Below are 27958 nucleotides of genomic sequence, written 5' to 3'. Positions count from 1 at the left end.
TCCCTGAAACCAGGCATTGGAGCTGACTTGCCCTTAATTCAGACATCCCAGCAGTACCCCAGAAGTCTTTGTAATGTCTGTGCTCAGGGACCGAGGGATGGGTGCTTTCCTCCATCTCACTCACCTGAGAATGCTTCCACCTCTTGTCAAAGCTAGCCAATGCCCATTTAATTTCTCTCACTTAAGACATATCAGCATTCTTGAAGGAAACCAAACAGGGTTGCTTAGATTCAGAGAGTCACAGGTGTAATATACTTGTTCATATTTTAAAAAGTATAGCTCTCTGTGTATGTGTGTGTATCCATCTTTAATAATGCGGTTTCATGATGATGTGGAGGAGTAAAAAGATCAGTCAGTTCCTGGTGGAATCAAGGATTCCTGGAGTGTGCTTGTTCTTCTTATTTCTCTGAGGGTTTTCTCCAGGTCCTCTGGTGTGATCTGTGCATGCCAGGTTCGTTGGTACGTAGAAATAGCCCTCTGGTATGCTTCTGGCCATGGCAGGACTTCCTGCTCAGCTCCTGTCTTGCCTTGGGTTCAGAGCCATTTGCTGATTTGTTATACTATACTGTAATAAGAGGGCTGTGGTTGGAGTGATAGCACAGTGGGTAGGGCATTTGCCTTGCACGCAGCCGACCCGGCTGATCCAGGTTCGATTCCTCCGCCCCTCTCGAGGAGCCAGCAAGCTACCGAGAGTATCTTACCCGCAAGGAAAAGCCTGGCAAGCTACCGTGATGTATTCAATGTGCCAAACACAGTCACAACAAGTCTCACAATGGAGACATTACCAACCCACTCAAGCACATTGATGAACAACGGGAGGATAGTGATAGTGACGATAAGAGGGCTGGCACATGAATACTAAATGTTTTAATATAAGATGTGGTTTGAGTTATTATTTAAAAGTTATGATGTTTCTGTGGCCAGAGATGTACCATAAAAAATTAGTTCTTATTTATATCAGTTAGCCTATGGTAGGTTGGAGCAATAGCACAGAAGGGCATTTACCTTGCACGCGGCCGACCTGGCTGACCCAGGTTTGATTCCTCCGCCCCTCTCGGAGAGCCCGGCAAGCTACCGAGAGTATCTTGCCCGCATGGCAAAGCCTGGCGAGCTCCCCGTGATGTATTCAATATGCCAAACACAGTAGCAAGTGTCACAATGGAGATGTTACTGGGCCTGCTCGAGCAAAGCGATGCGCAACGGAGGACAGTGACAGTGACAGCCTTGGTAAAATTGGTTTCACTGTTAATCACCCTAATTAAAGTAACAGTTTCCAAGAAGTTACTGATGTTAAGTAGAACTCACTATGTGTGTATATATGCTGTATGTACACATATTTCTATATATAGATATATACATACACAGTAAGTAGAATTACTTTTTTGAAGGCACGAATTTAATTTGCACTTTTTACATAAAGAGTATCTGATAGGGAGGGGTGTGGCTTAGTAACCAGCACATGTGTGAGGTCTTTGGCTTTGATGCCAGCACACCATACATACATGCCCATGTGCACAAATGCAATACATTAGAGGTAAGATTTAACATTCCTAATATCCTCACTCATGAAAAGGTTGAGAGCTTGCCTTTTCATAATTAACATGGAATTTGATATACAGCCCCAAATGTCTCAGAATACTTCTGAATGTTTTCAACTGTGACTTGTAGTTACTATTATTCTAGTAAACATCTAATATCTAGGTGTAAGGGTGGGCTACCAAGATTAAAAAGATGTTTTTTTCTGCCTAGGTCTTTTATGCCACTTTGGATCAGATCTACCATGGGAAGCATCCTCTGAAGAAGTCAACAACAGACATTCTCAAGGAAACGCAGGAAAAGTTTTATGGCTTACCCTATGTTCCAAATACTGTGAGTCTAACATTTTGATTCTACTGTATGCTAATGAATAGCTCTACTCGGGTATTTTTGCTGTGAGTCGGGAGTGATCACCTTCTCCCTGAAATGCTTCAGTTTCTTCAAATGTGTGTTGAAGTTTCACAGTAGGCAAATGTTAGAAATTGTCTGACTGATTTTACATCTTCAGCCATATTTGTATGTTTCTTTTTAAAACATTTTTTAATTGAATCACTGTGAGATATTGTTACAACGCTTTCATGATTGAGTCATATAATACACTGTTCAGTCATACAACGATCGAACACTCATCCCTCCACCAGTGCGCATTTTCCACCACCTATGTTCCCAGTATCCCTCCCGCCACCCCCACCTCACCCCCTGCCTCTGTGGCAAGCACCTTCCTTCTTACTCTCTCTCTACTTTGGGGCATTATGGTTTACAATACAGGTACTGAGAGGCCGTTGTGTTTGGTCCTTAGTCTGCTTTCAGCACGTCTCCCATTCGAGCAATCCCTCCAACCATCATTGACTTAGTGGTCTCTTCTCCATCCCAACTGCCTTTTCCCCCATATGTGCGTGTTTTCTTCCTACTAATGGCTTCTTATTAGTTCTTGGGAAATAAGGATAAAAATGATCTGCAGTTAGTCAGCATTCTTTAAATTTTTTTATAATGAAAAAACAGCTTACAGTAAAAGATAAATGTGATTATCAAGTCTTTAGTATAGAGATAATTAGCATTTATTGACCGCTTATTTTCATAGATGTGTTACATATACTGTCTCTGGTAATGACCTGTCCAGGGAAACAGCAGGAGGCGTCTTACCATTTATTGAGTTATATGGTCCTAAATTTATGGTGTTTATGCTTTAGGAGTTTTCAGTTTTATGATACTGTGAAAGTTATATGTATTGGATAGAAATAATACTTTGAATTTTGATCTTTCCCTTGGCTAGCAGTATTTGTATTGTACATTATGCTGGGGATACTGGATTGTGGAAACAAGCCACAACTCACAGTCATACACTCACAAGAATAGACAGCAAATGCTCAAGTGGATTGTTAGTAGGAAGACTGCCAGTACTGATATAGACAACCAGTACTCAAGTATACAATACTGAGATAGACACTTAGTACTCAGAAAGATGGCTGATACTGAGGTAGGTATTAATACTCAGCAAGACAACCAGTGCTCAGATAGGTGATTAGTACTCAGGTAGATAAATAGCCAGGTAGACATACAGTACTCAAACATACTCAAGAAGATAGCCAGTGCTCAGGTAGGTAGTCAATATTGTGTTGCCACCATAAGTGCTCAGAGCATGTTTAAGAAAGACTATACTAAGCTGTGACATTCAGTAATTAGGTATATCAAAAGCTTTTTGAAACATGGGGTTTGAGAGATAATACAGCTGGTAGGGTGCTTGCCTTGCACACAGCCAACCTGGCTTGGATCCATGGCACCCCATTGGTTCTTGGAGCTTACCAGGATGATCCCTGTGTACAGAGCCAGCAGTGAGCCCTCAGGACCACTGGGTGAGCATCTCCCCCTACTATCTCACGCAGCCCCGCCTCCCCCCCAAAAAAAAACTCCCATCATTTTGTGCTTAAGATATTTTCAACTTACCAAGGGATTACTTGTTTGTAAGCTCACCATAACTTTAGGAAGATCTATACAGTAGATCTTTATAATAGTTTCACAAAAAAAATTCTAATTTACCCTTAAAACCACACACCTATAAATTAAGGGGTTTTATGCACATTATTTATCATGCTGGCAGTCACTGTCACTGTCCTCCCGTTGTTCATCGATTTTCTCGAGCAGGCCCAGTAACGTCTCCACTTTGAGACTTGTTGTTACTGTGTTTGGCATATCGAATACATCATGGGTAGCTTGCAGACTTTGCTGTGAGGGCGAGATACTCTCGATAGCTTGCCGGGCTCTCCGAGAGGGGTGGAGGAATTGAAAACATATCGGCCTAGTCAGCCGCGTGCAAAGCAAATGCCCTACCCGCTACATAGGTATTACTTGATAATCTTTCAGTACCTGTATTGCAAACCATAATGTCCGAAAGGAAAGAGAGAGCAAAAGAGTGAGAGAGAGAAACAGAGAGACAAAGAAGAAAAGTGCCTGCCATAGAGGTAGGCTGAGGAAGGGGAATTGGAAAAAAACTGGGGACATTGGTGGTGGGAAATGTACACTGGTGAAGGAATGGGTGTTGGAACATTGTATGACTGGAACCCAATCATGAATTTTATAAGTGTGTATCTCACAGGGATTCAGTTAAAAAAATTTAAACCAACAACAGCAAGAAAAAGACAGAATCCCAAAGAGGCACCCTAACGTAACATATGACACAAGAGCCAGATATTACTGAATGGGACTTCACTTGAGCAAAAGGGAGTCAGTGAAGGGACACCAGCCAGGCTGTCTTTGAGGACAGTATCGTTAAGTCTTTTGTGATCTGTTAGACTGTATGGGAGAGAGTGGGGGGTGTAGTCTGCTTCTTCTGAGAAGTAGGAGGGGATTCCTCCCAAGAACCAGGGTCCCATCCCTTTTTTTGATACTCTAGATCAAAGGGATTGCCAAGCTGTGGGTAGATGTGTTATTATCCATGTTGATTTTATCATTTGATATAATGAAGGGTGGGTCGGGTGAGGGGAAGAAAATGTCAGTGTGTGGTGGCCTCCAGATGCCATCTAGGGTTCTACTGGTATTGGTAGGTGCAAAAACAACATTCCGAAATTTACTGTAGTGTGTCAGCTAAGCAGTGGAAACTAGAATGAGACCACATCCTGCCGGCAGTCAGGTTACTAGCTCCCATCTCTATTGCTGGGGGCACTTGGCTGTTTCCAGAGCTTGGTTATTATAAACCTTGCAGTGAACATAGCTGTGCATATCTTTTTGAGTTAGTATATTTATATTACTTGGATAGATATCTTGGGGTAGAGTTTTGGGATTATTTGGTTAACCTATTTTTAGCACTTAAAGCCTCCAAACTGAATTCCAAAAAAGGCTATATCTGTTAACAATATAAAATATAGAGTTCTTTTACACATAAAAAAATCAACGTATTAGATTGGAGAGATTGTATAGGGATTGATATTTGCTTTTGCATGTTGCCAACCCAGGTTCAATCCCTAGCACTACACCTGGTCTTCCAAATATCACCAGAAGTGATCCAGAACCAGAAGTAAGCCCTGAGCACTGTGGGGTCCGCCCTCCCCAGAAAATAAGTTGTTACAGAGGTAGTATGGTATACAATAAAATTAATGTTTGTTTTTGGTGTTCATTCTTTACTAATGCCACCAGTGCGAAAATGTTTTACCATTATGCTCTCCTCCCTCCCTACCATCTACACTTCCCAAGTTGTGACCTTATTTTTATTGCTACAGTTGGTTTTCATTAGCCATTGTCCAATCCCTTTCTTTTTCTTTTTTTCTTTACATACCATATTTGAGTGATTATATTCTTCATTTTATTTATTTTGCTTAACACAACATTTAGCCAAGTTGTAGCCAAAACCCACAATTTGTTATATTTGAGTAGTATTCTGTTGTCTCTGTGTATACATGCAGCAATGTACATACACATTAAAATTTTCTTTATGTGTTTTTGGTTTTTGGGTTCTTAGGATGGATCAAGAAGCAGAACCACTGGGTCATAACGTAGTTCTGTTTCTAGTTAAATTTTTCATTAAGTTACTATGGTTTACACAGTTACTCATAGCTGAGTTTCAGGGTACTTGCCTTGAATGTAACTGACCGTAGTTCAAATCCCAGCACTGCATATGGTTTCTCAAGTACTGCCAGGAGTGATCTCTGAGCATAAAACCAGGACTAAGCCCTGAGCTCCTTTGGGTGTGGGCCAAAAACCAATAAACAGAAAGAAAGAGGAAGAGTGAGAGGGGGGAAAAGCATAAAACTGTTTTTATTCAGTGCTTGCTCTGTATCATTCTGCCTGGGAATCTAGGAATGAGAGTCTAGCGGCAAATGGAACAAATCAGTTATTGGTCTTATTTAGTTTTGATTGACTGATTTTGGAGCCACAACGATTGGGCTCAAGGCTTACTTCTGGTTTTATGTGCTCAGGGATCATTATTAGCAGGGCTAGAAGTACCCTATGCGGTGCTGAGGATTGAATCCCTGGTCAGCTGCTTATAAGGCAAGTTCCTTAACCCCTGTGCTATCTCTCTGGTCAGCCCTGTTAGTTTTATTTATATTTAGTTATATTGACTTTAATACTTGCATTTATATATTTATTTAGGGGTGCTTTTTGGGGGATGCTCCTGATGCTGCTTGGGGATCATATCATTCTTGTACTTGAACTCACATTTAAAATATGAACCCTAGCCCTTTGAGCTCTCTCCCTCACGGACAAGCATCTTGCCTTCATGGAGCTGGTATTAGAAAGGAATTCTTGGGGGAGGGGTGTCAGTGCACATCATGATTATTAAGTATTGCTGTCCGTCAAACTTTTAGTAAACACAACATTCCTGGAACTCCTTTTATTTCTTTGAGTTGTAAGCACATGAGCTTAAAAGCTGAGAGGATGCCTAGATCATCCTCCCCCAGTTTCAGAGAGGAGATTGAGAAGAAAACAAATCAAGGGGGAAGAAGAGAACAAGAAGTAATGAACCAATAGACACCAGGACTTCAGTTATACTAGAGGTATGAGTGAGGGGGAGAGTCCTACACCCAAAACACAGATCACCGGAACTGAAACATGAGACCTAAGCAGCAGCCACTGAAACTTTGTAATGTGTCTGTGAAGTTGACAGGAGGAAGTGGAGTGGGACTGGGATGGGGAGGGAATCTGGGAGCACTGGTGGAGGGAAGTTGACACTCTGGTGTGGGATTGGTGTTGATCTATTGTATGCCTAAAATGCAGCTATCAGTAATTTTGTGAATCAAGGCTCTTTAATAAAATTTATTTAAAAAAGCCAAGAAGATGGAGACCTTCTGATATATATGTATATATGTATATATATAAATATATATAAATATATATATAAATATATATATATAAAATCTATAACTAATACAAAGGATATGTAGGGCCCTATAACTAATACAAAGGATATGTAGGGCCCTACTATTTCTTTATCCTTCTGATATATATATGTTTATATTATATATAAAATCTATAATACAAAGGATATATATGTATATATTATATATATACATATATATGTATATATTATATATATTATATATAAAATCTATAATACAAAGGATATATATATATATATATATATAGTAGGGCCCTACTATTTCTTTATCCTTTTCTTTTTTGGGGGGGGGTCATTTCCAGCAATGCTCAGGGGTTATTCATGGCTCTGCACTCAGGAATTACTCCTGACGGTGCTTGGGGGACCATCTGGGATACTTGGGATCCAACCCAGGTTGGCTGTGATTAAGGCAAGTGCCCTCACTGCTGTGCTATTGTCGCTCCAGCCCTAACCCTACTGTTTCTTTCCCAGGTAAGAAACCTGAAGCTGGGGCTGGAGTGATAGCACAGCAGCTAGGGCATTTGCCTTGCATGAGGCCAACCCAGGTTTGATCCCTGATATCCCATATAGTCCCCTGAACACTGCCAGGAGTAATTCCTGAGTGCAAAGGCAGGAGTAACCCCTGAACATCGCCAGGTGTGACCCAAAAAGAAAAAAAAAGACACCTGAAGCTTCTTAGCTGATCCACTCATACTCAAACTATGGTGTTATTTCCCCCAGGGGTGCTGGCCTTCTCATTCTTGCAGAGGGAGTGACTTTGCACTTGCAAGTTAGACTCTGGGAGGCTGCATGAAAGTTTTTTTTTAAAACATGACTGAAGTGAGGATTAGAGGTGTGATTGTGGAAACCATTAGCATGAGTGTTGTGTGTTGAGAGGTTGGGAGATATGACAAAAACAGGGAAGAGGGCAATCTAGATGTCACTAGCAGATCAGCGGGTCATGAAAACATGGTGTTTATACACATTGGAATTCAGTGCACCTGTAGGGAATGATTAAATCATACATTCTGCTACATCAGACAGAACTGGAAGATACCATGTGAAATGGAGCAAGCCAGAAGAAAAGAACAAACATAGGATATCACTTCCATGTAGTAGGTAGAGTAACTGGATGAGGAAATTCAATGATTTAAAGGTGGAGTGCCTAGATCACCCTTGGCCCCAGAATAAGGGAGAATAAGGAAAGAAATAGAGTGAGGGGGACAGGGAGGAGAGATAGATGAGAAGTAATGGGTCAAGGGTTAAGGGGGTTTACATTCGTGGTGTTAAAGAAGCTAAATATACAAACTAGAGTCAACAAGACTGAAGTTACGAGACCTAAACTTTAATAATCAAACGTGAAAAGTGCCTGCCAAGGTGTTAGGCTGCGACTGGGATAGGAGTGAGAGGGAATGTGGGGATACAGGAGGGAGGTTAACACTGGTGGTGGGGTTGGTGGTGGAACATTAATGGGGCATTTCGACATACATTGACGATAGTATGTTGAAAGTCCAAGTACAAATGACTTTGTAACTTTTCCTTTTATTTAATAAAATAAAACTGGGGAAGAAATAGAACAAAGAAGAGTGTCATGACCCACACTTTGGAGGACCACCTTTGGGGACCAGGATGAGATTCAGCACCTGGAATACAAAGGAGCTTTGTGCTTCAGGGGGTGAGAATGTCAAGGTTGATGAGTTGATAGCTAACTGGAGATGCTGGGAACCAACTCCTGTTGGCTTAGATGGCCTGAGCCAGGCGACGGTGAGACTAGTGTTGTATGGAAACACCATGTTTTCTTCAGCTGTAGAGTCAGCAGCATTGAGCAGGGAGAATTTGCAGGGTAATATGAGGCGATCTAGAAGTCTTAGAGGAATATTTGATTGATTTTGTTTGTTGCTTTTGTTTTTGTGGGCCACCCCAACAATGTTCAGGAATTGCTCCTGGCTCTGCACTCAGGAATTTTCTCCTGGTAGTGCTTGGGGGATCAAACCTGGGTCAGCCATATCAAGGCAAACACCCTCTCTTTGTATTACCACTCTGGCTGCAACATTTGATTTTTTTTTTCATTCTTTATTTGGCCTGGCAAGCTACCTGTGACGTACTCAATATGCCAAACACAGTAACAACAAGTCTCACAATGGAGACGTTACTGGGCCAGCTCGAGCAAATCAATCTTTATTTGGGGTACCATGGTTTACAAACTTACTCTTAGGGTTTCATACTCAAACTGTTCCAGCACCGTGACCTCCAGCCCAGTGTCCTTCCCTCCATCATTGTCCCAGTGCCCCTCGCTGCCTTCCCTCCTAGGTAAGCTTCTAAGCTGAAGACGGTTCTCAGTTGCTGTTGCCTTTGGGCACTTGTTATTCCCCTATCCTGTTTCTTTAGATCCTGCATCCGAAAGAGACCATTCTGTGTCTGTTTCTTCGAAAGAACTCATTCTTGTTTGGGTTTTTGGTTCACACCCAGCAATCCTCAGCACTTACTCAGGCTCTGCACTCAGGGACCATTATGGTGCCAGCATTCAAACTGGGGCTGGCCACCTGCAAGCCAGGTGTCCTAACTACTGTGCTGTGGCTTCAGCTCCCTCAGGCGAATATCAAATCTGTATGCACATACTGGATCATCCAGTGTGGTTGGGAATGTAATTAAAATGTCCCCCCCCCCTTTTTTTTCTTTTTGGAGGGAAGTTTGTGGGCACGCCCAGTGGTGCTCAAGATTTACTCCTGGCTCTGCAGTCAGGAATCACTTCTGGTGGGGCTTAGGGAACATTATGGTATGTCAGGCATCAAACCTAGGTCGGCTGAGTGCAGGGCAAGTGCCCCCGTCTGCTGTACTATCTTTTCAGGTCCTGCTCCCCCCCCCCCCCCCAATATGAGCAAAGAACAAAAATTAAAGCATACTTTTTTTTCCCCTAACTACTGCAATTGCAGTGTCATGATACTCCACTCTTTCCTGTTATTTTAGATCTACATTGACGGTCTGGTTGTTTGAAGCATTATTTATAGAACATTTATTTTGGATGTGTATTCTGAGTTTCCAGACAGCCAACTAATAAATGAACGTCCAGTCTACTGTTCATGTGTAATTTCATCACAAATTTCATCACAAAATGTTCAATTTTTAGAGCAGTTTTTGAAACTAGCATTGCTATTGTTTTGCTTTTATGTGCAAAAGAAAGTGACTGTGAATTCACCAATAGGGACGTGGGGTGCAGCCAGTGGTAAGTCCAGTTGTCCCGTGTGCACATCCCAGGGTGACTCCACACAGACCTGACGATGTGAATGAGCGAGCAGGAGTGGGTGCGAAGTCAGTACAGTGGGGAGTGTGGAGAGCTTTGGAGACACTCTTAGCACGTTTTGATATAGAACTTTTCATTTGTTACTGTCTCTAAAAAGAAAAGGCACCATGAGAAAATGGCATTGCTCCACACAATGTGGATATTAAGATTTGATTTGCTTTTAAGATGTAGTTTCTTTCCTGTTTACTGCATAGTCATTTTGAAGATTTCTGCATACAGTAAAAATGAATATATAGCTACAGATAAATCTGTATAACTAGAGAAATATAGAGAACTGATATTGGTGCATTCAAATAGATTTTTAATTGTGTTTGTTTTTATTTTAGCTATTTCAAGTACTCACAGATATCATAATATTAGCCCAATTTTTAAAATAAAATTGTTATTGATTTTTTTGGTATATCACATTGAATATTGCACAGCGGGTAGGGCGTTCGCCTTACAAGCGGCCAACATGGCCGACCCGAGTTCGATTCCTCCGCCCCTCTCGGAGAGCAAGCTACCGAGAGTATTCGATATGCCAGACACAGTAACAACAAAGTCTCCAATGGAGACGTTACTGGGCCCGCTCGAGCAAATCGACAATCAACGGGAGGGCCTTTACCTTTTACCTTTACCTTTAAAGTAAAAGTTTTAGAATTAATAAAACATGAAGATAAGAAGTAATTATTAAATTATGTTTACATCTGTTACCAAAATGGCAGATTTTCCCTAATTTGTTATTTTTTAATTATAAAACTGGCAAGTATAAACCATGATTAAAGCTTAAGCGTGATTATCTGTTTGTGTAGAAATCCGAGCTCTGCTTTTCATCTTTGCTCTTTATTCTTGCCATACAACTTGTTAAGATGTTGTTTTAAAGAATGGCTTAAAATTCTCTTTTTCATGTGTTAAAATTGTTTTTTTTTCTTGTTTGTTTTTTAATTAAACAGTAGAACTAGAACCCTGGGTGATTAAGGTGATTAAAAGTCATAATTTCTCTCCAGAGAATTCAACTTCCATCATTGGGTAAATTCTTCTATTTAGTTTTCTCGCCCCAGGAAAGAAGTTACTTTTCCTTCTGTTCTTATGCCCTCGCTCTTGGGCAAATGGAAATGTGAGTGAAGGTACTACTCAGGTTGAGTTTTGATGTTGCTAAGCAAATATTAAAATTAAACAACAAAAAGTATTCCTTTTTTTAAAATCTTATATGCAAAGACCATCTGGTGCATATCTGAAAACACCTAAGTGGTTAATTGCATGTTAAATTCCTTTCCTCTTTGGCTACATAAACAACTGAGACAATATTTACCTTCTCTGTCATCTAGATTTATTTATGACTTTGTAACTAAAACACAGAAGTGTTATAAATTGAACCCTTTAATCTCAGGAATAACTCATTTTCCTGAGAATTTATATGGTTTCAGCATGTGTGACAGCGGCTCTAGCTCTCTGATTTACAGTGCCAGGAAATTGCAGAACTGCCCAGTTGTGTCCGAGCCGCGCCCCTCCAGCTGAGTTACCAACTTGCCCTTTTGTCTGGAACTGGGCTACGAACACTGGTTTTCTGGCCTGCAAATTCACATAGGCTAGAAAGAAGGAAACAGAAGTCCAGAATATTAGAAGTTTCTGCTTTCCCGGGTTCATTTAAAAAGGTTTGAAATCTGTTATCCTCCAGATTCTTGGACTGTGAATTTCAGGGAGCGTGTTCCCTGGCAGCCAACTAAAATATACCAGGTTTTCATGTGTTGTGGGTGTTATCTGTGAGCGGGCACAGGGCCCTCATTGTTGTGGTGTGACGGTCCATGGAAGGGCTTCTCACCAGCTTTCTCTCCCTTGCCCGTGTGACAAGGCTCTCCTCAGGTCGCATTGTTGCTCAAGTGAGTGGTACATGCAAACAGCTAGAAAGGAGGAGGTGGAACTGGGCTGGCCATATCAGGTCTCCCTGCTCTGGTGTTCTGGCCCTGAGCCCTGTCCTCAGGTTCCCCCACAGCAGGACTGCAGTTCTCCGGCCTGAAGGACCACTTGCTTTAAGGGGAAGGTACATGGAGTCTGAGCTTCGCAGCTTTTGTTTTCAACTCATTTCCTTCCACATTCTTGCTGCTTGGGACTTACTCCTTAAGTGTAAGCTCCGGGACCCTGGCCTTACACAGCTTGCAGTGAGTGCCCCCTGGCCTTATATAGCTGGCAGCGATTGCTCCCCAGTCATATATGGCTCACAGTGAGTGCTCCCCAACCTTACATGCTGGCAGTGAGCACTCTCCAGACTTGTGCAACCTGCACTGAGTGCTCCCCAGCCTTATATGCTAGCACTGAGCACTCCACAGTCTTGCACAACCTGCACTGAGCACTCCCCAGCTATCATCCTCAGGCTGGGGCAGGTCCCTCTAAGTAACACTGTAGCTTGGGGGCTGTATTGCCGGGACCAGTGGAGGCATTGGGCTTGAGGGTCTGTGCTGTCGCTCCCATGAGTGGGACTTCACTGAGTAGAGAGACTGTGAGCACATGAGGGAGCCTAAGAGTGGGGTGCAGTAGGTAGGACTATAGGTTTTGAGCTTCCAGGGGGTTTGCAATGTTACTAGAGAGAAAGCAGGGAAGATAGGAAGAGATTGTTGAGGAAACCAATACTTGAAATCTGCCTTATCTCTCTTTTTTTTCTGCTTTTTGGGTCACACCCAATAATGCACAGGGGTTACTTCTGGCTCTGCACTCAGGAATGACTCCTGGCGGTGCTTGGGGGACCATATGGGATGCTGGGAATAGAACCCCGGACGGCCGCGGGCAAGGCAAATGCCCTACCCGCAGTATTATCGCTCCAGCCCCAAAATCCACCTTCTCAAGGGCTTTCAGTGGCAGCAACAGCAAACCAGGTCTAGGTGTAACAATAGACAGGAGAAGGTGAATCAGGCACAAACAAGGTGCAGGTGTAGCAACAGACAGGAGAAGGTGGATTTGGGCACAGATAAGGTCTAGTACAGGAACAGATGGGAGAGTGTGATTTGGGGCTAGAAATAAGTTCTAGGTGTAGAATGGAGACGTTACTGGACCCGCTCGAGCAAATCGATGAACAATGGGAGGACAGTGATGCAGTAAATGGTATTCTCTTAAAGTTCTGGAAGTCGGATGTGGGAAACAGGTCTTCGGTGATGGCTGTGTGGTGAGGCTCATGTCTTGTGCAGTCTTTGGGACAGTCAACTCCAGCATTTCATATTTCCTGGGACTGAAGGTTTTCCAGGGCTCCTGCTTTGCCGCATTTTTCTCTCTGCTTACCTTTCTCATTAGTTTCTTACTCCTTCTCTTTCTTGCATCTCTGATAAGATCTTGCATCTTTTTTCTTGTTTGGTTTGTTTCTTTGGGGGCTATACCCAGAGATTCCCAGGGATTACTCCTGGCTCTGCACTCAGGGATCATTTCTGACAGTGCTCAGGGGACTGTACCTGCTATATGATTGTTTCATCTCCCCAAGATCTTGCTTCTTTCTTAAATACCTTTGTCCTGCATATTTAGGGGACACTAAATAATTCAGAATTATTGGCTCCCTTGAAGATCTTAGGGCTGGAGCGATAGCACAGCAGGTAGGGCGTTTGCCTTGCACACAGCCGACTCGGCCGATCCCGGTTCGATTCCTCCACCCCTCTCGGAGAGCCCAGCAAGCTACCGAGAGTATCTTGCCCACATGGCAAAGCCTGGCAAGCCACCTGTGACATATTCGATATGCCAAACACAGTAACGAGTCTCACAATGGAGACATTACTGGGCCCGTGTGAGCAAATTGATGAACAATGGGAGGACAGTGCCACAGTGCTTGAAGACCTTTAATTTGATCACATCCACAAGTCTTTTGTTGCTACAGGAAACATTAACAGGTGGCTGTCCAGTGGCAGGGTCTTCACACCCGGTTTTATCTGTGGGTCAGCACTATCAGCAGCATTGGTGGTCGTGAAAGTAAAGCAGAAAGAAAAACTCTTTCGGACTCAGTGCAGGCGACCTGGTTTGTAGCAGCAGCTGCAGTGGAAGAGTGATGGCCACGGCACTGTTGGGGAGGTGAAGTCAGAGCAGCATCAGGAAGAGTCTGGGAGACGGTCTGGGTACAAGGAAACACTTCCCTTCCCTGCAGGCCGGGGAGGGAGGCACCGGGGAAGATTATGGAAGGGGGTGGAGCCTCAGCGGACACCCAGCTTTTTGGTAGAACAAAAAGCTCCTTTCAAAGAAAGGAGATTAAAAATTCAGGTGATTCTTTTCTACTTACTGAATTTCAGAAAACTTAGTGGGAGATGGGGAAGAGAAAGAGAGGATCAGGAATGGGGTCAGCAGAGCCATTGGGATTCCAAAGGAGACCCTGGTGGGTGGTTCTCCAAGGCAGTGTGGAGGCAGAGCTCACAGGACAGGGTGAGCCTCTGCAGGGGCAGGGTACAGGCAGGCCCCTGGTGCCAGAAGTTCCAGGCACAGACAGGCCAGAGCTAATGTGTGTCTTTTGGGGGGGGGGAGTCAGGGGGAGACGGGGAGAAGCAGAAGAAAGATCTTGTAGTTTATTTGTTCCTGATATTCTGGGTAATGCCCCTGGCCAGCATGTTCATTCACTGCGTACTAAAGCTAAGAAACTTTTCAAACTTTGCGTTTATGGTATATGGTTAAAATGAGGATTAAGTGATTTGCTAAAGGCATCACAGGCAGAGGGAACATGCATATTATCTACTTTGGATTGGAGTTCTCTCTGTCATAATTTATAATATAAATATATCGAGTGATAGCATTGCAGGAGTCTCCTGCCCCTGCGCCTGGCTGTCCTCACGGGGGGCCCCTTGGAGGAGGGCGATTGAGATTCCCTCTCCACCCTGAGCAGAGCCCCGACAACTGAAGACCTCCGGGACCCAGCCAAAGCCATGCTGAGACCACTCTCCACACGCTTGGACGAGGAACCAGCAGAGGAACCCAGGTGTGCGGGACCCGGGGCTGAGATCTCCAAGCCTGCTCTGTTCGGCACTGGGCCTCCTCCACCCAGCTCCCCTACCTTCCCGTAGCTAGACAGTTACACACACCAACTGCCGTGTAACCCCATCAATGGCCAGGATCCAGAGACTCTAAAATAAGCTTCTCTTATTCTCTAGTTCTCACTCTCAGAGAGAACCCAGCAGGCTACTGAGAGTATCATACCTGCCTATATGCCTGACTAGGAACACCTGTAAAGATCATTAGAGGCTGCCCTAAAAGCTTCCATCCCTCTTGGAGAGCCCAGCAAGCTACCAAGAGTATCCCACCTGCATGGCAGAGCCTGACAAGCTAACCGTGGCATACGCGATATGTCAAAAACAGTAACAATGAATGGTCCTCATTCCCCTGATCCTGAAGGAGCCCCCATTATGTCGTTGGGCTACACTAGAACGTGACAGGGACGAATGGAGACATTACTGGGCCCGCTTGAGTGAGTCGGTGAACAACGGGGTGATAGTGATAGTGATATAGTGAGTGATAGCACAGCGGTAGGGCATTTGCCTTGCACAAGGCGAGCCCAGCCGACCCGGGTTCAATACCTCCACCCCTCTTGGAGAGCCCAGCAAGCTACGAAAAGTATCTCGCCTGCACGGCAAAGCCTGGAAAGCTCCCTTTGACGTATTTGATATGCCAAACACAGTAACAATAAATCTCACAATGGAGACGTTACTGGGCCCGCTCGAGCAAATTGATGAACAACAGGGCTACAGTGCTATAAATATGTCTAATATAAAATACAGTGCAATTTGCTGTCATGAAATATGTTCCAGATGGATTAGGCACTAAATAGGAAAGGAAAAGGCAAAAATTAGTATGTATAGGAAAACATATCTTTTTTTTATTGAGAGGATAGTAAGTTAAAAAGAGATAGGAGAGTCACAAATGAGAAAAAATCCATTTGATTGTAAAAAATCTGAGTTTCTATCAGAAAGATGAATAAAATTTTCACAAGAGCAAACTTTAAAAAGATGATCACATTTTACATTTTGTTGCATAAAGAGCTCATACAAAATAGAATATAAAACAACAGAAGAACAAAATTCCAGTAGCACAGCGGTAGGGCGTTTGCCTTGCACACAGCCAACATGGCCGACCCGAGTTCGATTCCTCCGCCCCTCTCGGAGAGCCCAGCAAGCTACCGAGAGTATTTTGCCCCCACAGCAGAGCCTGGCAAGCTCCCCGTGACGTATTCGATATGCCAGACACAGTAACAACAAAGTCTCCAATGGAGACGTTACTGGGCCCGCTCGAGCAAATCGATGATCAACGGAAGGGCCTTTACCTTTACCTTTGCCCCATGGGAAATAGGACCAAAAACTTTAAAAGGTCAATTATAATCAATGAAAAGATGAATGGTTAATATATCAATATATAATATATGTAACACTTATTTATATTTGTAATTATTCACATATATAATATATTAAAATTCTCTGACTTTCCTGGGACACAAAAATATGCAAATGGAAACAATTTATCAAATTAATAAATGTTTCATAAAAGGAGAATCCGTTTGTACACTATTGGTCTTCTGAAATGGTTTTGCTTATAGGAGGGGAAGTAGTATGGCAGAGGTGGAGGGGATCAAGAACACTTATTTACACCTTGAACCAATACTGTAACATTGAAGAATTTATTCTTAAGAAATAAATGGAAAACCATATAAAGCTTTAAAGTGAATAGCTGCTGCATTGACAAACAATCGGAAAGAGTCCAGTGTTCACGGGGTGGTTAAGCAAGTTTTGCTGGGCCCAGGTGGTTCTCCTCAGTCCTCTTCACTCAGAGTCCATGTGTGTCTCAAGCACTTGCTCGAATTGCGTATCATGTTTCATGCATTTAGTGGCCAGCTAAATGGCCCTGTGACTTGATCAGACTGAAGGCATGAAACAGGAGCGAAGTGTTTCTTTGCTAGCCTTCAGCCTTTGAGAACTATGGGTGCTGAGTGGCAAGTCCTTTCCCTTGACCCAGCCCCAGTTGGTTTCCTCCTGCAGGAGACGCTGAGGATGTGGAGCCAACAGGGCAGTTATCTTTCGGTGTGACGGTTCATTCTCTGTGCAGAGAGCAGCAAGTCTTCGCTGCTAAAGCCACTGGATTATGCTGTTGTGCCACGACTCCACATATCTTGACTAATAAAGTCCTCACGATAATACGGTATCTAGTAGAGTGCTTGCCTTGCACATGGCCAATGATCCCCATCATCCTGTATGGTCCTCTGAGTGCTGCCAGGAGTGATCCCTGAGCACAGAGCCAGGAGTGATCCGTGAGCACAGAGCCAGGAATAAGCCCTGAGCAATGCCAGGTGTGGCCCCAAAACCAGAACCCCTTCCAAAAAAAATTGAATTCATGGGAACAATGGATGTAAAATCATAGATAAAAATATATATATACACATATATATATTTTATATTTTTATTAGTGAGACACCATGAGGTACACTTGTAGATTTACAAATTTTGTGCTTGGGTTTCAATTATACAATGATCAAATACCCATCCCTCCACCAGTGCCCATTTCCCACCACCACGGATCTCAGTATCCCTCTCACCCCCCATCCTAAAAATATATTTTTATTATTTAAAAAAAAAAGATCGGAGAATGCTTTAACATTTTAACAAATACTTATTCCATACATGGATGGAGGGTTTTTCACTTTTTATGTGATCTTGTAAAATTAAATTTCAAAATTTATTATTAATAAGTGTTCTCTAGTTCTTTGTAAACCAGAAGCACAAACACACACACTGCTTTAGTGACTTCTAGAGACACAAACATCAGGTTTTCTGTATCCATTGAAGAGGAGTAGAAAATTGAAACCAGTGACCAGAGAGCTGCGCCTTCTGCCAGAGCCCAGGCAGTGAGGATTACTAAATGAGGAGGGGATGCTGAGCCCTTAAACTCTTCTCCCAAATGATCTCAGAGTCTTGGATGTCTTTCACTAGGATTCGGTTCTGTACTTGATGAAATGTAGCTGAGACGTTGTTCACTTTGTTCCTCAAACGTCTTCCTGGGGCCTTTATGATGGTGCCAGGCGGAGTGTGCTGCTGTGGTGTGGTGTGGTGTGGAGCTGAGCCCGGGGTGCATGGCGGGATTGCCAGGCCAGCCTGTGGCCACTCTTCCCACTTTGTCCCCAGCCGGCCCGTCTGCCGCTCACATTCCCTCCCCTCCCCTTGCTCTGATACTGACTCCCCCTCCCCACCCCATCCCTATGCTCCTCACCTCAAATCTGGCTCCAAATTTTAAACCTATTTTGTTATTAAGGACTATGGATAATATTACAGAACTGTTGGTCATTTGGATGCATAATTTTTTATGAACATCAATACTATGTCCTTAAACTCCTTACAATGGGATTGCTCACCAAAGAGGTATGCAGTTTATGAAACATTCTGAAAACTGGTAAAAATCTAGATCGTTTTCATTTAGCAACCCTGATTAATAACTTCATTTCATTTCATCATCCTGTTATTCGTCGATTGCCTCGAGCAGGCCCCAGTAACGTCTCTTTCATCCTAGCTCTGAGATTATATTCAAGGCTCTTTAGGAGAATGAGACCCATCATTGTTACTGGTATTTGGCATATTTGGTACGCCACGGGGAGTTTGCCAGACTCTGCCCTGTGGGCAGGCTACATTCGATAGCCTGCAAGTTTGTCTAAAGTAGGAATGAGACAATAAGATGTCATTAAAAAAGTTCTGATAAGATGTCGTGCGGCCGTGAATACGGCCGCACGGTTCCGGGACCTGGATTTTATAGTCTCTGAGTCTTGGCCGCTGATGGGATTACACGTGTAATCCCATTAATAACTTGATTTTGAATTATACTGAACTGAACAGCTCATAAACATTGTAATTTCTTGGGGGTCAGCAGTGCTCAGATAGTCACCAGGGCTGGCCCTGGCGGTGCTTGGATATACATGGCAGCTGTGTGACCCAGCCTTTGACCTGGCTCCCTGGCCCCACTGGAACTTGTATTTGCTTGAAATTATTCTATGGCTTACGTATTTCCCCCATTTCAAAAATTTCTTTCAAATTCTGTTATGGTTTGTTTGTTTTTGTTTTCGGGCCACTCCCAGTGGTGCTCAAGGCTGACTCCTGGTTCCTGGTTCTGTGCTCTGGGATCACTTCTGCAGGCCTCAGGGACCCTATACAGTACCTGAGATTGTATCCAGGTTGGCCATGTGCAAGACACGTGTCTTGCCTGCTGTCCTATCTTCTAGTTCCTTTTGCGATTTTTTTTTTACTTTTTCTTTTGGTTGGTTTGTTTAGTGGTGATGGTGAGTTTTACTTAAGTCTATCCAACTTTTTTTTGTTTCCTGTCTCTTTCAGAAAGAACTTTTCTAGCCTAAGTATTTTAAATTTTCCCTTGTTTTTCTTAGGATTCTTATGGCTTCATCCCACCTTTTAAACCTTTGGTTAATGCATGGTGGGGTGGGATAGAGATAATGTACACGATTTGGAAGCAACTGTAGTTTACTAACTGGTTTTTAAGTGATTCATCTCCCCATTGCTCTGCAAAATCTGCCTTTGTTCCATGCTCAGGTTTACTTAGGTTGACTTGTGAACTACATCAAAATTTATCTTTAAGCTTTCCACTTCCTGAGGTTCCTGAGCAGGTGAGGTAGTCACTTGAGGGGGGGGGAGGGGTCTCTCTGGTTTGTGTTGGGGCAGAGACGCTGACACTAATGGGCTCGATTCATGCACCGGATCCAAGCACCCCCATGAATTTTACAAGTTCTTTCTCAACATTTTCATGCATCTTTGTTTTGTACATTTGTCAGTTCGAATTTTTCCACTGATTTGTGCTGTGTTTACAGAATGACATTCTGGGTCACTCTTCACACCTTTGTGTGTGTGTTCCAAGTGTGACTCAGCAATCTCACAGCTTACCTCTCTCCTGTCCCTCAGGCAATTTCTCAATTTTCACTGGGTCTGGGAGTTACTTCAGTTCCTTTTGCTTTGGTGATTCATATTCCCAGTGAATGAAATCATCTGGTCATTGCCTCTCATTTCCTTCCGTATTTCACTTAGGAGGATCATCTCAAGATTTGTCCATTTGTCTCATAAGGCATACTTTTCTTCCTTTTCTCTGCAGAGTAGTATTCCATGCCATGGTCAATTCTTTGTGTATTGGGTACATGCTTACTTTGTGACTGGCATTCATTCTTTTCTTTGCTTTTCTTTTCTCTTTTCCTTTCCTTTCCTTTCCTTTCCTTTCCTTTCCTTTCCTTTCCTTTCCTTTCCTTTCCTTTCCTTTCCTTTCCTTCCCTTCCCTTCCCTTCCCTTCCCTTTCCTTTCCTTTCCTTTTCTTTTCTTTCAGGTTTCAGGGATTAAATTCAGGTCTCCTCTGTTCAGAGTATGTACTTTGCTGCTCATCGACATCTCTAGACCGTGACTGGCATTGTTGATCAATACTTAAACCTTTTTAGATAATGAGTAGATATTAAAAAGAATTTTAGGGTTTTTTTTAAGTATATCTATAGAAGTATATAGAGATATATTCATAGCATAGAGAAGATTTTTGCTGCCTCTTCCCAGTGTTTGTCTGTTTACACATGTCCTTGACTTCTATGGTGAATTGAACTTTCAAAGTAATGCCAGCAGTGGGAGAGTTGAACACCAATGCTCTGTTTATGGTTTTACTGAAAACAAACATTTTGTTGTTTTTATTTACTTGGTTTTGAGGTCACATCGAGCTGTTATCAGGACTTATACTTGGCTCTGCACTCGGAGATCACTACTGGTGGGCTCAGGGGACCATTTGGGATGCCAGGGATTGATCCCGGGACTGCTACATGCAAGGCAAGTGCCCCACCTGCTAGGCCATCTCTCCAGCCTCTAGAGTGCTTCTTGTTTACTTTGATTTGAAAGGGGACAAGTGTGTTTAAAAGAAAAAATAAAACATTCCAAGATGCATAGTATACTTTTCAAATCACAAAGCCTGCAAAGTTCCCCATGGAAGCAGGTTGTACTATGCTCAGGTTCCGGGAGTATTGGCCTGAGCAGACGTGGCTCCTCCGAGGAGCAAGAGGTGAGCTGTCCATGGTCCATTGCACAGTAGCAGCATGGAGAGCCGGGCTCTGGGTCCAGATGACACACTTTGAGTCTGCAGGTGATCTGGGAAAATCTTTTCCCTAGGTTTCTGTGGGCCCCAGAGGAAGTATAAGTGTCAGCAGCACCCAGTCTGATGACGGGCTTGCCACAAATTTGAACAAATGTTAAATATTTTATTGTGTTGCAGTGAGTCACTAATAAAAAGGGAAAGCAAGCAATAACATGTTAAAACAAGTGAGTGGTTACGGTGATTTCCTCAGTTGCGTGTAGGATGGGTAGGAGCAGAAAAGCCAATTGATGTATTAAAATGGAAAAGTCTGTGTTCTCTGTTCGACTGTCTGACATAGTCATTTTCCAGTTCTCTGGAGGCCCTAGAATGACAGGGTGCTGGCTGTCAGTATCCTTCCCATGGCCGTGTGCCTCGAAGTGCACTCCTCGCCGTGTGTGGTTGTTGCTGTCTGAGGGCAGTTTTCCTCTCTAGTAGCATAAGTGCTGAGTTGGTTGCTTCCCTTGATGCACACATCGTCAGGTCCTTGACTTTGCTGTGACGCAATCCCTGTTTTCACATGTGTATGTTTTTCTCTGTCTCCAGGAAGCTTTGAAATTCTGACTGATTTATGGAGAGTGAAAAGTGATCCAAACTTTCTCAGAACATTAAAAAAAAAACTCAAGACACTTAAAAGCTAAACTCAAAGAATACTTGAGATGATTTATACGATTTCAGCAATAACTTTTTCCACTTAAGCCTGTCTAGTCTAAACAATCTTTTTGCAGGGCCGTGTCTTTTAAATGAAAGCAGTGACGGTTTATACATCAGGTGATAGTTTACATTTATTTCAAAGTCACTTTTTCTAACTTGTTTTTATTCTTAAAACCTAGTGTATCCAATTAAAAAGTTGGACCGGTCCTATATTAGATTTGAACTAACATCAATAAAGGATGACATAGAATATCTAGTAACTTCTTATTTTGAAATCTAATTAATAGTTAGCTTTCCTAAATTGCAAAAATAGTTCTCCCGTACTTTTCACCCAGTTTCCCCAATTATAAGATTCCTTGTAACTATAATGTTTTGTCAAATCCAGAAAACAAATGTTGGGTTAGTATTTTAATTCAGTAACTGAATTCCTTTCACTGCTTCTACTTGCTTATTATGATTACTTGCCCAGCCTTTTATTTTCAGGATGATTCATTTGAAATGGCTAGCTAATCAGATGGTTTATAAATTTAATTGATAACTCACAATTCCCTTGTTCTACTTAGTCTATAATCAGAGGCATGAAAATAGGTCTGATAGTAACCAGGACTGATAGTAACCAGGGAAGAGTTACTTGCCCTTTATTTTAGAATCTAGTGTAGTGTTAGAAATTCAGGGAACAACAGAGGCCATTCATCTTTGATAATTTTACCTATGTGACAGGCTGGAGCGATAGCACAATGGGTAGGGCATTTGCCTTGCACCTGGCCAACCTGAGTTTGATTCCTCCGTCACTCTCAGAGAGCCCGGCAAGCTATCAAGAATATCCCGCCCGCACAGCAGATCCTAACAAACTCCCCGTGGAGTATTCAATATGCCAAAAACAGTAACAACAAGTCTCACAGTAGAGATGTTACTGGTAACCGCTCAAGCAAATCAATGAACAATGGGAGGACAGTGCAGTGCTACTTATCTGACATCTATTTAAAATTAGCTATATGTTATGAAATCATCTTTTGTATCCTTAGCTTTCTCTCCCTATAACACTGACTTGCTTATCTTGCATTGAGCCATTGACTTTCAAACATTTTCTCATATATACAGTAAGAAATATAGTAGCTGAAGAGATAGTACAGTGGGGCACTTGCCTTGCATGTGGTAGACCTAGGTTCAATCCCTGGTGTCTCATAAGGTCCCTTAGCCTGTCAGGAGTGATTCCTGGAGCGCAGAGCCGGGAGTAATCCTTGAGCATTGCCAGATGTGGCATCAAAACAAAAGAAATGCATTATGTTTATGATCTGCCCTATAAATATGTGGCAAACTGAAACAAAAGTATCAGACACCAGAAGTTATTTTGACTTTGTGTATGTTCTCATTTATTTATTTATTATTGAATCACTGTGATATTAATTACAAAGCTACAACGTTGAACATGATTGGGTTTCAGTCATGCAGGTTCTAACACCTGTCCTTTTACCATTTCCCACCCTGTATCCCCAGTTTCCCTCCCGCCAATCCGCCAACCTCGCCCCACCAAGTCACCCCCACCCCCTCTATGGCAGATCCCCCCCCCCTCTCTCTCTCTCTCTCTCTGTCTTCTTTTGCTGCTTTATTTTCTATTCTGAGTATTTATTTCCTGCTTTACTGATTTTTGTGAACCACTAATACACAATGCCCTGTGATTTGGAAGATGCTGTGTTGACTGACACTGCTCAGATAACCCTTCATTCCCAAGTCACTCATAGAGACATTTCCAGAAATGTCTAATTTCGTAGAAATTAGCTGTTTAGAACTAAAGTTACAGCTGCTGTTCCATCTCAGCACCATCATTTCTTTTTAGGAAAGATAACTATTCAGTGCATTTGTAAGAGAGCATGAACAGAGACACGGTATGATGGCATGGGAACTCGGTTACAGATATGAAAGTCTCTGCTTTTACCTCATGGAGTCAGAAATGACATTTTATTTGGGCGTAGTCACTTTTAATTTAGATTTTCCCTAGCTTATGCTGGGTAGGGAAGAGGGAAAGAGGGTAATGTATGTAGAATGTCGTTAGAAAATGTGTCAGTCAAATTGCATGACAATAAAGATGGCAGTGAAGGAAGATGGCTCTTATTTAGGGGTCATGAATAAAATTGGGATTGATAGTAAGGAGGGCCATACATGACCCTGGGGGCAGTGGGCACACCTTTAAAGTCAGAAGTTTGTAGGTAGAATAGTGACATAAGTGGATATAGCAGAGGAGAAGGCTAAAGGTTCATAATTTAACAAATTTAATTCTCTTGGTCATAGTATGAGATAGAAAGCATGAGATAGAAAGTACAAAGACTGAAGGCTGAGTGAAAAGTAATAACTCAAAACTAATAAACTTATATAATTTTTTCCTTATACATAAACATCAAGTTTTTTTTTGTAAAAATGCTCTACTTGATCATTTTGATATTTTTTCTTTCCTGCCTCTGTAATGCACTCACATTTTTTAAAGTATTTTTTTCCCTTCATTTTGGTTATTTCATATAGAAGAGTTTTGAAGTATAAAATTCTTCATGTGAAAATTTAAGTCCCTCCATCCAGTTTCTCTGTTATTTTCAAAGGGTTTTCCTTTTTGCTTTTGCTTTTTGATATATTCTGAGGACTTCTCTCTCTCTCTCTCTCTCTCTCTCTCTCTCTCTCTCTCTCTCTCTCTCTCTCTTTGGTGGGGAGCAGATGGGTGGGGCCAGGTGCATACCTGGATATCTATTCATGTTGGTGACTATTCGTGGAGGTGCTCAAAGGAACAGAGGTATTACTGGGGATCAAAGTGGAGTTGATTGCATCTAAGTAAAGTGTCTTAACCTTTGTATTAGCACTCTTGCCTTGGGGTTGTCTGGATTTTTTTTTTTCTGCTATGGTTTTATCTGAATCATTTTGGTTTTAATTTTTGCTTTTTGGTTTTCCCTTTTTTTAAAAAAAAATCTACCCTATATCTTTTTCATCACATCTTAAGCATGTTTAACAACTTTAATTCTTTTGGTCATAGTGTGCACATTTGTGTGCATGTGTGCGCGCACGCGTGCGCGCGCGCACACACACACACACACACACACACACAAAGAGGCACATAGATGACGATGTTCCAAATCTGTTCACTGGCAGTAGTGGTATACATAATGTAAAATATAATAAATGCATCAACAGTAACTGGAAATGGGTAATCCAGACTTAGTGTTGATCTTCAACATAATAGACAGCATCTAGGTGAAAGTGGTAGCTAACATTAATCTCAGTGGTGATAGAGGAAAAGATTTTTCCTGAGGGAGGAATGAAGAGGACTTCTCTGATATTTTCCTTTCCATTTGTTACCGTATTTATGAGATTGTAGCCAGCACACTCGGGCACTAAAAAGAAGTTAAAAATATTCAGGCTTGGAAAGAAAGTAAACTACATCTATTTGCAGATGACATGAAATTATATGTAGAAATCCTAAAGGCTCCACCAAAAACCAAAACCAAAATGTAATCCCCAAAACTGTTCAGACAAAATCTGTGGGATGCATAAATACAGAAGTCAATCGAATTTTTCTACATTAACATGAAATGTCTGCAAAACATTTAAAACATGATAAAAATGATCAGATACTTAAGAGTCATTAGCCAGAGGCAGGAGACACGGAAACTGTGAGGAGCCTCTAATAAAGGAAATGATAGAAAACATGAATATATGAAAAAGTATTTTATTTTCATAGATTGGGAGAACTAATACTGTTAAAAGATCCAAAGCAGTGTACATATTTAATGCAATCTCTATTGCACTATTACCCAAAATTCCAGTGGCATTTTCACAGTATTTTTTTAATCCTAAAATTTGTATGAAACCAAAATTGGTGTTGGAAGAAGCGGATAGTCACATGCAAAAAAAAAAAAAAAGAAAGAAAGAAAGAAAAAGAAAAGAAAAAGAAAAAATCTGGGACAGTATCTCATATTTACAAAAGTTAATTCAAAGTGGATAAAAGACCCTGAAATAAGAATGAATTCATCAAATTCATTGAGCAAAACATAGCTCGAGCTCTCCAGCTTATGGACCGCAGAAGTGTCTTTAATGATTTGACTCTATTGTTAATTACAGTTAACAAACCCCAAAATAAACTACATCACATTAAAAAGACATTGTATGGCAAAAGAAATTTAGGCTACAATGAAATAGTTACTTATATTAGACAAAGAGGACTAATATCGAAGTATATAAAGCACTATCTGGGGAGAGATGAACGGATACTTCCATGAAGAAAACATGAATTCCTAGGGACTGGAGAGATAGCACAGTAGGTAGGGCACTTGCCTTGCATGTGGCCAACCCAGGTTTGATCCCCAGCATCTAATGTGATCCCGAGAGCCCCACCAGTGATCCATGCTCACAGAATCAGGAGTAAGCCCTACAGGAAAACCCTGAATAAATTGTTCCTTATTTCTTATGATCAAGGGAGTGCAAATCAAAGTAGCAGTGAGATACTCTCTCACACCAGTGAGAGTGGCACATAGCAAAGCCTGGAAAGACCCAGTGTGTGTATGTGGTGTTGGGGGAAGGGCAGGAATGTGGTCAAATCAAAGGCAGTGTTTGGTGGGAGTGTTGTTTTGTTTAGCCTCTATGGAAGACTGGAGATTCCTCAAAAAATTGAGAATAGAGCTTCCATATGACCCAGCAATTCCATTTCTCAGTATCTGTTCCCCACAAAAAAATTTCTTCAAAGAAGATATATGCACATCTATGTTGATGGTAGTGATTAGCACATAAACAGTATATGGAAACAACCCAACGGACAATGACAAATGAGTGGATAAAAAAATTGTGGTATATATAGAGAAAGGAATACTGTACATCCCTAACAAAAGATGAAGTCATGTGGTTTGCTGCAACTTGATGGAATTAGAGAGTGCCATGCTAAGCTAAATTTAAGTTGGACATGACAGATACCAGATGTTCTCAAGCATCTGCGGTACAGAGAGAGACAAAATAAGGAAGTGGGCAGTGTTGAACAGTGACAATCTCTTGGCCTTGGTTTGCAAAACAAGTCAGCTCAGTAGAGGGAAGTCGTCCTTTCAAAAAATGGTGTTGGGACCCCTAGATATCCATGTGCAAAGTTGCACTCCCACTAATACCACAAACAAAACTTGTCTCCAAGCAGATCCAAGACCTAAACGTAAGAGTGAAAATGGAGAAATTCCTAGAAGAAAACAAGGCACAAATATTTGTGTTCTTGGATAAAGCAGTGGTTTCCCTTGGCCTTTGATTATATAACAGATTACCATGTAGTGCAGGGGGCTGATACAGAGGCCTTGAAGGAGAAAGAGAGATGCCACAAATGACAAGGTGGTGGTGGTGAAGGCGCTGTAACTTTATACACCAAACCATAAACCTTAGTACTAGCTTTAACAAAGTACAAACAAAAATTTCAGCAATGGTTCCTTGGAGTTGACACCTAAGTCATAAACAACGAAAGGTAGTTCAGACTCATTAATTTTTGAGAAGTAGGAACGACACTCAGGAAAGCAGGTAATATATAGATGGGGAGGATGTATATCTGAGGAAGTCATAATTCTTATTGCACATAAAGAACTACAACTCAGCAATAAAGAAAAGCTATTCAGATATAGGCGAAGAATTTGAGTAAAAAATTCTACGAAGATGCCAGAGTGATAGTACAGCAGGTAGGGTGTTTGTCTTGCATTTGACCAACCTGGGTTTGATCCCCGTCACTATATATGGTCCTTTGAGTACTGCCAGGAATGATTCCTGAGTACAGAGCCAGGAGTAAGCCTGAACACAGCCAGTGTGCCCCCCAAACAAACAATTTCTCCAAAAGATACACAAAAATGTTGTAAGTGCAGGAAAAGATGCTTAATGTCACTTGGACAGATATAATAAGAAAGTACAGGCAATAATAGTCTTTTTTTAAACAATTTTTATAGATTTTATTTTCATAAAGTAATTCACAGTAGTTCATTACAGATAATACTCAAACACCCACACAATATGTGAGCGTCTTCCCACCACAATAAGAGGGAAGTGTGTGAAGGTTGTTGTATTTCATTCTGGAGCCATTTAAGCCCACATGTAAG

The 27958-nt window shown here is 42.0% G+C and overlaps 1 protein-coding gene across 1 annotated transcript in view; it reads left to right on the top strand.

Moving 5' to 3' along the window:
- The window catches only part of MIPEP (mitochondrial intermediate peptidase), a 190390-nt gene that overhangs the window by 100081 nt on the left and 62351 nt on the right, over positions 1 to 27958 (top strand). Inside the window, exon 16 of the mRNA XM_056132761.1 lies at positions 1750 to 1869. Within this exon, the coding sequence (XP_055988736.1) occupies positions 1750 to 1869 (120 nt within the window). The remainder of the gene's footprint in view (positions 1 to 1749; positions 1870 to 27958) is intronic.

Source organism: Sorex fumeus, unplaced genomic scaffold, assembly GCF_029834395.1.
Source record: "Sorex fumeus unplaced genomic scaffold, SorFum_2.1 ptg000095l, whole genome shotgun sequence".
Lineage (NCBI taxonomy): Eukaryota > Metazoa > Chordata > Mammalia > Eulipotyphla > Soricidae > Sorex > Sorex fumeus.
Note: the sequence above shows the minus strand (reverse complement) of the source record. Positions and strands in the feature narration are given on the sequence as shown.